Consider the following 8,474-nt stretch of genomic DNA (forward strand, 5'->3'; position numbering starts at 1 on the left):
AGGGGTGAGCCACTGTGTACTATGGTTCTCTAGCAAGGCCAGTGTATAAGGTGCAGTGGGGCCATACTGTGTACAAGCCTTTTTAAGTCTTTCAAGAAAGCGGAGGCTCAGCCTTTTATAAGAACCAAGGGCTCCACTCTGTCCAGAGGTGGGCTCCTCCTCATCCCCTGATTCCTGGTCCTCCTCTTGTTCCCTCTCTGGTTCTACCTCTTGTTCCTCCCCTGATTCCTCTTCCTGACTTCCTTCTAAATTCTCTGCTTCAGTTTGGGGGGGCTGATCTGCTTGACTGCGAGTGACTGGAAAGGCAAGAACAGGCTGACCACGTGGCTTCACCTTACGAGTATTAAGGGGTTTTGGGCCAGTTTGTGTTAACTCCGTGCCCAAGGCCAGTGAGCGAAGCTCGGCATCAAGGGCTTTTAGTTCTTTTAAAAGTTGGATTTGTTCCCGCCTATGTTGGAGAGACTCACGTAAAGGGGTTAGATTAGGCAAGGGAAGCGGGGAAAAAATGTCTGGGGGGGCAGTAGGTCCCTGAGGGACCGGAGCACAAAAGGCAGGGGGTGTATAAGTGGGAAGTGGATTTGTAAGAGGTGGCAGGTCTGGAAAATGGTGTTGAGCCACTGCCTCCTCCAGGGTGGCCTCATCCTCTGGGGTCAACTCATCATGGGGATTTAAAACCGGATAAATCTTAGGGGGATTTTTAGGGGACTCCTTTGGTAAGGTGGTGTCTGGGAGGTTCCCAGGGTCTGGGAGGGTCCCAGGGTCCTGAGAAGCCTGAGCAGGGGGCATTTGAATACTAACCGAAGGGCATGCCGATGGGGGGCGAGAGGTAGATTGCATTGCCTGCTCCCCAATCTTTACAAGTTTTAAAGTACCACTGTCAAAGGGTGAACTTTTAAGAATCTCATTAATTAAATTCCAATAAGAAAAGACAGTGACGGGCACCTTTTGAGGACCAAAAGTCTCATAATAATCTTTGAGGCAGTCTCCTACTCTGAGCCACCTTTTACCATCAATCGATCCCTCGAGGGGAAACCAAGGACACAAATCCTCTATGTATGAAAAGAATAATCTTAAATCCTTTTTCTTAACACGCGCTCCCCGAGTCTTGAGGGCCTCCTCGAGACCCGTCAGAAACAAATCATGTGACGAGACTGCTTGTCCCATGGTACGTCACTTACCTTGCGCTGACCTCACTCTCCTCCTGGATCTGACTCCCGGTTGCGTCTACCAGGGCGATCCCGAATCCTGCTTGGCCAAGTCTTCCCCGGAGGGCAGCGTTCCGCTTCTCAAAGTTTCCAATCGACCACGTTGGGCGCCAACTGTCCCGACCCGCGGGACATCAACACGGGACCGCAAACCTGAGAGAGAAGGAATGAAGGGACAAGAGACGCAGGGAGAGGCAGCAAGACAGGAATTCTGATCAAGCTGCAAATTTTTATTGTTCACACAGGGGTATTTATACTGAGGGAAAGAGGGGTGTGACAAGGTGCAGGCTGGTTGGCTGTGTTCTTTTGTTTCTTTTGCTTCTACTTGAATTCGGAATAGGAGCCCTGGATCGCCTTGCGGAGTGTGTAGGCGAACTCCCCATAAATATCCTTGGAGCCATGCTATTTGTTTTTTTCCTTCCTGGGTAAATCTGATAGTTACATTAGATTCACCTGGGGTTGTTTCTGAAAATTGCACGTAGTCACTTCTAGGTTTTCCCTTGAGCCAATACCCATTTGAACTAGTTTCACAACCCCATGAGGCACAATAGTAGGCTTCTGGCCCCCCACATTGGTAGGTTCTGGTGCGCCCAGGGCAAAAATACCAAGATCGGAATCTGCAGGGTGGATAGGAGTCCCCTTTGGTTTTCTGAGTGTGTTCCCAAGATCCTTCAGCTAACTTACAAAGATCGAAAGTTAAGTCCGGCCACCAGGTGTTTAGGGCATGATGCCCTTGAGCCAGGACTAATTTCTTTCCAGTTTCAATATTGTGAATAGACCAAACTAGATTTCTGGATACATGCGGACTGCCATAGGGCATCACAGGAAACAAAGCTAAGATAATTAACAACGTGAAAGTCTTATCTTTAGCGGATTTTGGGTGCATCGTAACCTCCATGTTGATTCCTGGGGTGTCGGGGCGGAGTCTTGTGGATGTGCCGCTTTCGCGTGGGCTGCGTGGATCCAGGCTGCAATGCCGTCTACCTTGATGGCGGTAGGGGTGGTCAGCAAGACGGTGTAAGGTCCTTTCCAGCGAGGTTCAAGGTTTTTGCTCTGATGTCTCCGGACCCAGACGGTGTCTCCTATCTTGAAGGAGTGTGGCACTGTTGGTTTCTCCAGCTGTTCCTTATAGGCTGCCGCTAGGGGCTTCCAGACTTCATTTTGGACTAACTGCAATGCACGCAAATGGGTCTGCAGGGTGGGGGTGAATAGAGCAGAAATCTCAGTTTCATAGAAATTGACAGCGGGTGGTGGGGCACCATACAGAATTTCAAAGGGGGTTAGTCCTTGAGGGCCAGGGGTGTTCCTGGCCCTGTACAAAGCTAAAGGCAGGAGTTGCACCCAGTCTCTAGTGCCAGTTTCAAGCGTTAATTTGGTTAAAGTCTCCTTGATAGTTCTATTCATTCTTTCTACCTGCCCTGAGCTTTGGGGTCGGTAAGCACAATGTAATTTCCAATTAATCCCCAATGTACTGGCCACTAACTGACTTACCTGGGAGGTGAAGGCAGGCCCGTTATCTGAACCAATGGCCCCAGGTACACCATACCTTGGAAAGATTTCTTCCAGTAGCTTCTTTGCTACGACTTTAGCAGTCTCATGCCGAGTGGGATATGCTTCTACCCATCCTGAAAAAGTGTCTACAAAAACTAAAAGATACCTGTATCCATACATACCAGGCTTGATTTCTGTGAAGTCGACTTCCCAACTGGTTCCAGGCTTGTGCCCTCTGGCCCGGATTCCAATCCCAAATTTTATTTTACCTGCGTTAACCTGAGCACAAGCTTGACAATTTCTCACGACTTGCCTGATGATTGAGTCTCTGTGGGGCAGGTATAGATTTCCTTCTCCATGATCCAAGAGGGTTCTCATCTTTTTAGCTCCCAAATGAGTAAGTCGGTGCAAGGACCTTATTATTTCTTTGGTGTGTTTGATAGGCATTACAGTTTTTCCCTGGTATTCCCATGTGCCTTCAGCCGGGTTATAGGTGGCCTCTAGGTGTTGCACAATGTCCAAATCTGGGTCCTCATAGACCCAGTGTTCATCGAAGTCCTCAGGCGACTTCTTAACCTTTTGTGGCAATAGGGTGGTCACTAGGAGTTGTGGTCCTAGAGCCGCATTTCTTGCAGTTTCGTCTGCCAGCCTGTTCCCTTTTGCCTTCGGGTGATCCCCCTTCTGGTGACCGGGACAGTGTACTATGCTTAGTTTCTTTGGCAAGAACAAGGCTTTTAGTAAGGCTAAAATTTCAGTTTTATTTTTGATCTCCTTTCCATCTGAAGTTAGCAATCCTCGCCGTCGATAAATTTCTCCATGAATGTGGGCGGTGGCAAAGGCATACCTACTGTCTGTATACACATTGAGTTTCTTTCCTTCAGCTAGTTTTAATGCCTGTGTTAAGGCTATCAATTCTGCCCGCTGAGCTGAAGTTCCTCCCGGTAGTGCACTTGCCCAAATTACCTCTGACTCGGTGGTGATAGCTGCTCCCGCCCGTCGTTCCCCATCAAGTAGATAACTGCTTCCATCAGTGTACCATACCAGCTCTGCGTCCTTCATAGGTTGATCTGTGAGATCTGGTCTGGTTCCTTGGGTTTCTGCAAGAATCTGCTGGCAGTTATGGGGGGTAGGTCCTCCTGGAAGGGGCAGGAGTGTTGCTGGGTTTAAGGTGACAACGGGGCCGAATTGGATTCGGTCCGTGTCCAGCAGCAGAGATTGGTAGTGGGTGAGCCGGGCATTAGAAATCCAGCGGTCGGGAGGTTGACGAATAATGGCCTCGATGGTATGGGGTGTTAGTAAAGTTAATGGCTGTCCCAGAGTCAATTTGGTGGCATCTTTAATTAGGATGGCGACTGCCGCCACCATCCGAAGGCAAGGGGGCCATCCTGATGCTACAGGATCCAATTTCTTGGACAAGTAGGCTATAGGATGCCTCCAAGGTCCTAATTTTTGGGTTAGGACTCCTTTAGCATAGCCTTGTTTCTCGTCTACAAACAGATCGAAGGGTCTGGTGACATCTGGCAGACCCAAGGCAGGGGCAGACAGGAGGGCCAATTTAATTTGATCAAATGCCATCTGATGTTCCTCAGTCCAAGTAAATGGGTTGTTTTGTTTTGTCAGTGGGTACAAAGGGGCTGCAATTTCCGCGAACCCAGGAATCCATAGTCTGCAAAATCCTGCAGTCCCTAGAAATTCCCGCAGCTGCTTGGGGTTCTTGGGGACTGGGATGCTTGAAATAGTCTCTTTTCTGGCTGGGGTCAGCCACCTTTGGCCATCACGTAGCTCATAGCCAAGGTAAGTAACTTTGGTTTGACAAATTTGTGCCTTTTTGGCTGATGCCCGGTACCCTAGTTGCCCTAGGATTTGCAATAACGCTTTCGTTCCTTCCAGGCATTCCTCCTCAGAGGTAGCTGCCAATAAGATGTCATCCACATATTGGAGCATTATTAAGGAGGGGTGTCTTACCCTGGAAGTCGGCCAAGTCCTGGTGTAAAGCCTCGTCAAAGAGTGTCGGGCTGTTCTTGAATCCCTGCGGTAGTCTGGTCCAGGTCAGCTGCCCAGAGAGCCCCTTCTCAGGATCCCTCCATTCAAATGCAAAGAGGGCCTGGCTTTGGGGGCTTAACCTTAGGCAGAAGAATGCGTCCTTTAAATCCAATACTGTGTACCAGGTGTGAGTGGGAGGCAGGGTGCTCAGGAGGTTGTAGGGATTAGGCACCGTGGGGTGAATATCTTCTACCCTTTTATTTACTTCTCTTAAGTCCTGAACTGGCCGGTAATCTTTAGTCCCGGGCTTCTTAACTGGGAGTAAGGGGGTATTCCAGGGCGATCGACAAGGGGTTAGAATGCCTTGGTCTAAGAGCCGCTGGATGTGTGGCTTAATGCCCTGGTAAGCCTCCATTGACATGGGGTACTGCTTGATGTTAATAGGGGAGGCAGTAGTCTTAAGTGGAATCACTATAGGGGGCTGGCGTATTGCCATCCCCACTTCCCCGGTTTCTGCCCAAGCTTCTGGGTAAGTAGTAATCCAATAGTCCATGTTCCGATCGGGTTGTGGGGTGCTATCAAATAGTCGGTACTCATCTTCCAATTTAAAGGTTAGTATATGTAAAGGAGCCCCGTTTGGTCCGCTGACTGAGGCTTTCCCATTTTCAAAATGAATTTGGGCTTTCAATTTAGTTAGTAAGTCTCTTCCTAGTAGTGGGTATGGACAGTCAGGTACATGTAAGAATGAGTGGGAGACTTTACCTGAGGCAAGATGCACTTCTCTTTTGGTGGTCCATCGGTAAGATTTGCACCCGGTGGCTCCTTGGACCCATGTGGTCTTGCTGCTCAAGGGCCCTGGAGCTTGGGTTAGTACCGAATGTTGGGCTCCGGTGTCTACTAGGAAAGTAATCGGTTGCTCCCCCACTCGAAGAGTTACCCGGGGCTCAGGGGGGAGCTCCTGGCCCTGACGCCCCTAATCTTCATCATCTAAAGCCAGCAATTGGGGGGCTCGGTTTGGGTACTTCCTTAAGTTGGGAAGCCTTTTTGGGTTCTTTGGACAGTCCTTAACCCAGTGTCCTTTTTCCTTGCAGTAGGCACATTGGTCATGCTCTACGAGGGTCCTGCTTCGCCCTTTTTCCTTTCCTAGCCTATTCTCCTTTAGTTCTGCCTGCGCGACCGTGGCCAGTATTTTACTTAATTCTTTATTTCTCTTTCGATCTCTTTCCCTTTCCCTTCTATCTAATTCCTCTTTGTATCTCATCTCTCTTTCCTCTTGCACTTTCCTAATTCTTTCTTCCCTTTCTTCTGGAGTTTCCCTCTTATTAAAAATCCTTTCTGCTTCCTTCAGTAGATCTGCCAAGGAATAGTCCTGCAGATTATCCAACCTTTGTAACTTGCTTCTTATATCTGGGGCTGATTGCCAGATAAATGCCATGGAGACGTTACCTTTCTGCTCCTCACTATCTGGATCGAAGGGAGTGAATCTTCGATAAGCCTCTTTCAACCTTTCTAGAAATGCGGTCGGGGTTTCTTCCGCCCGCTGGATAGTCTGTCTTACCTGGGCCAAATTAGTGGGCCGTCGCCCTGCTCCATGGAGACCTGCTATAAGCAACTGGCGATAGAGACGTAGGTGGTTCCTACCTTCATCAGTGCTATAGTCCCAATCTGGTCGGGTCAAAGGAAAGGCTTCATTGATCAGGTTTGGTAGTTGAGTGGGACGCCCATTATCCCCTGGAACATTTTTTTTGAGCCTCCAGTAACACTTTTTGTTTCTCCTCAGAGGTGAGGAGAGTCTGGAGAAGTTGCTGACAATCATCCCAGTTTGGCTGGTGGGTCACTAGAACAGACTCAATCAGAGAAATCAAGGCAACTGGGTCACTAGAGAAAGGAGGGTTATGAGCCTTCCAATTATAAAGATCAGAGGCGGAGAATGGCCAATACTGGTATGGACTATTAGGGCCCCCGGTCTGGCGCAAGGGGAAGGCTTTTGAAGTTTTCCCCAGATTTGGGGGTTCTCGGCATCCCCAGAGTCGCCCCACCATGGGGGATGGGTCTGGAGGGGCACCGGCGACAGGTGATTCTTCCTCTTCTTCGGAGGAATCTGAATGGGGAGCTGGAAGAGGTTGGGGTGGATAGGGTGGGGGTTCCTCTGTCATCAGGTCCATCAGGGTGGATTCATCGGGTGGAAGGATCGTTCGCGACTTTGACCTGCTTGAGGCTGGGGGTTTAGACTTATCTAATATAGGGTACAACCTAGAACTTTGGGTAGATGGTGCCGGAATGGGAGCAAGGGGTGCAGATGGGAGAGGTGAGGGGCTTAGAGGAGAAGGGGGAGAGGGCTTAAGTGAGGAGAAAGGGGTGACCCATGGGGGTGGGTTAGAGACTAGATTTTCCCAAGTCACGATGTAGGGGACTTGATCTGGGTGTCCTCTGGGTCCTAGAATGAAAACTTGGGATTTGACCTGTGAAATAAGATCAAGGTTAAAGGTTCCTTCTTTGGGCCAACCGACATTGAAAGCTGGCCATTCAGAGGAGCAGAGTGCTATCCATTTTTTCTTTGTAATCTCGACCGACATGTTGTTGGCTCGGCTCCGGACATCCTGCCAATGGTCGAGAGTGAGACTTAGAGGGGTTACCATGGATTGCCCCATCTTTGCCTCAGGATGTAAAAGGAGGTAAAGAAAAGTACACAACAAGACAAAGACAAAACCACAAAAGACAATCGCTGCGCGCTTTCGACACAAGCCGAAAGTATCTAAGGGTGCCAACGAACTGGGGAGTTCTTGGCCAAATCTCAAAACGGTGTATCCTTCGGAGACACCCGAGGCCCCGAAAAATCGGGCGCCCGGGATCCCTGGGACGTCTCCCAGGGTGGCAGGGGAGAAGTCAGAGTTCGTCAACTCCTTCTCAGGCTGCCCAAAAATTACAAATGGAACACGCGTGCCCCTACAAAGTACTATCGCTGCACTTCAAGACAGAAAGACAGAACAACTACACAAACCAAGACAGACAAGAACAAAAAATTTTTGTGCTGGCCAGCTTACCTCCCAGAGTACTTTCGGCCGTTCCTCGGGCAGGGGTCCGGGGTGATCTCGTCTGATCTCGGTGGGACCTCCAAATGAAAGACCCTAAGCCCCCCTGTCCAAGGAAGAACTCACGTAATCACTGGCTGCAAAAGCAAGAGGCAGTTTATTGGTTACACAGGCGCCTGCGGGTGCGCAGCAAAACCTCAGCCGGAGCTTCGGTTATGTGGCACACCGGGCTTTTTGGGGTACAGGTTTTTATAGGGTAAAGGGGCAGGTTTCGCGCGCGTGGTAAGCAACAGGTTTCCTATTGGTTATTTTGAATCCAGCACGTACACAGCACATAGGTTACTTGAAGGGTAAGGTTATTATATCCAAAAAAAATCCACAAGTATCACTTGGTATTCTTGGTATTTTTATGGTTCCTGGTTCCCGCTTATCAGTTCCTGATTGTTCAGGCACTCCCTGGGACCCGATGATCTATGCTTTCCCAACCGCCCTATTCTTTCTTAACCTAGTTATCAGTTTAACGACCTCCAGGTAGGCCGTGCAACCTTCCCAGGGGGGGGGTTTGGTAGAGTGTCCTAGGTCATGGGTTTAAGACAAAGAGCTGGGGCCTTTCAACACCACCAATAACTGAAAATTCCTCTGAGTCCTAGTCTCTCTGGAAGACCCCTGGTAAAGATGCCAATGGTAGAGAGAAGAAAGATTTTCTCCCAAATGCAAGGGCCAGGTCACATTCATTTGTCTGAAACAAAAATGTTGCTCTCTT

At 49.4% G+C, this 8,474-nt stretch overlaps 1 protein-coding gene across 1 annotated transcript; it reads right to left on the minus strand.

Moving 5' to 3' along the window:
- Positions 1 to 2,048: 2,048 nt before the first annotated feature.
- Positions 2,049 to 7,337, minus strand: LOC124973930 (uncharacterized). Its single transcript, XM_047537562.1, is given in 3 exon segments — positions 2,049 to 4,664; positions 4,666 to 6,426; positions 6,428 to 7,337. Coding segments are annotated over 3 exon segments (5,280 nt in total). The 5' UTR covers positions 7,331 to 7,337.
- Between the last annotated feature and the right edge of the window lie 1,137 nt (positions 7,338 to 8,474).

This window comes from Sciurus carolinensis, unplaced genomic scaffold (assembly GCF_902686445.1).
Source record: "Sciurus carolinensis unplaced genomic scaffold, mSciCar1.2, whole genome shotgun sequence".
In the NCBI taxonomy this organism is placed as follows: Eukaryota; Metazoa; Chordata; class Mammalia; order Rodentia; family Sciuridae; genus Sciurus; species Sciurus carolinensis.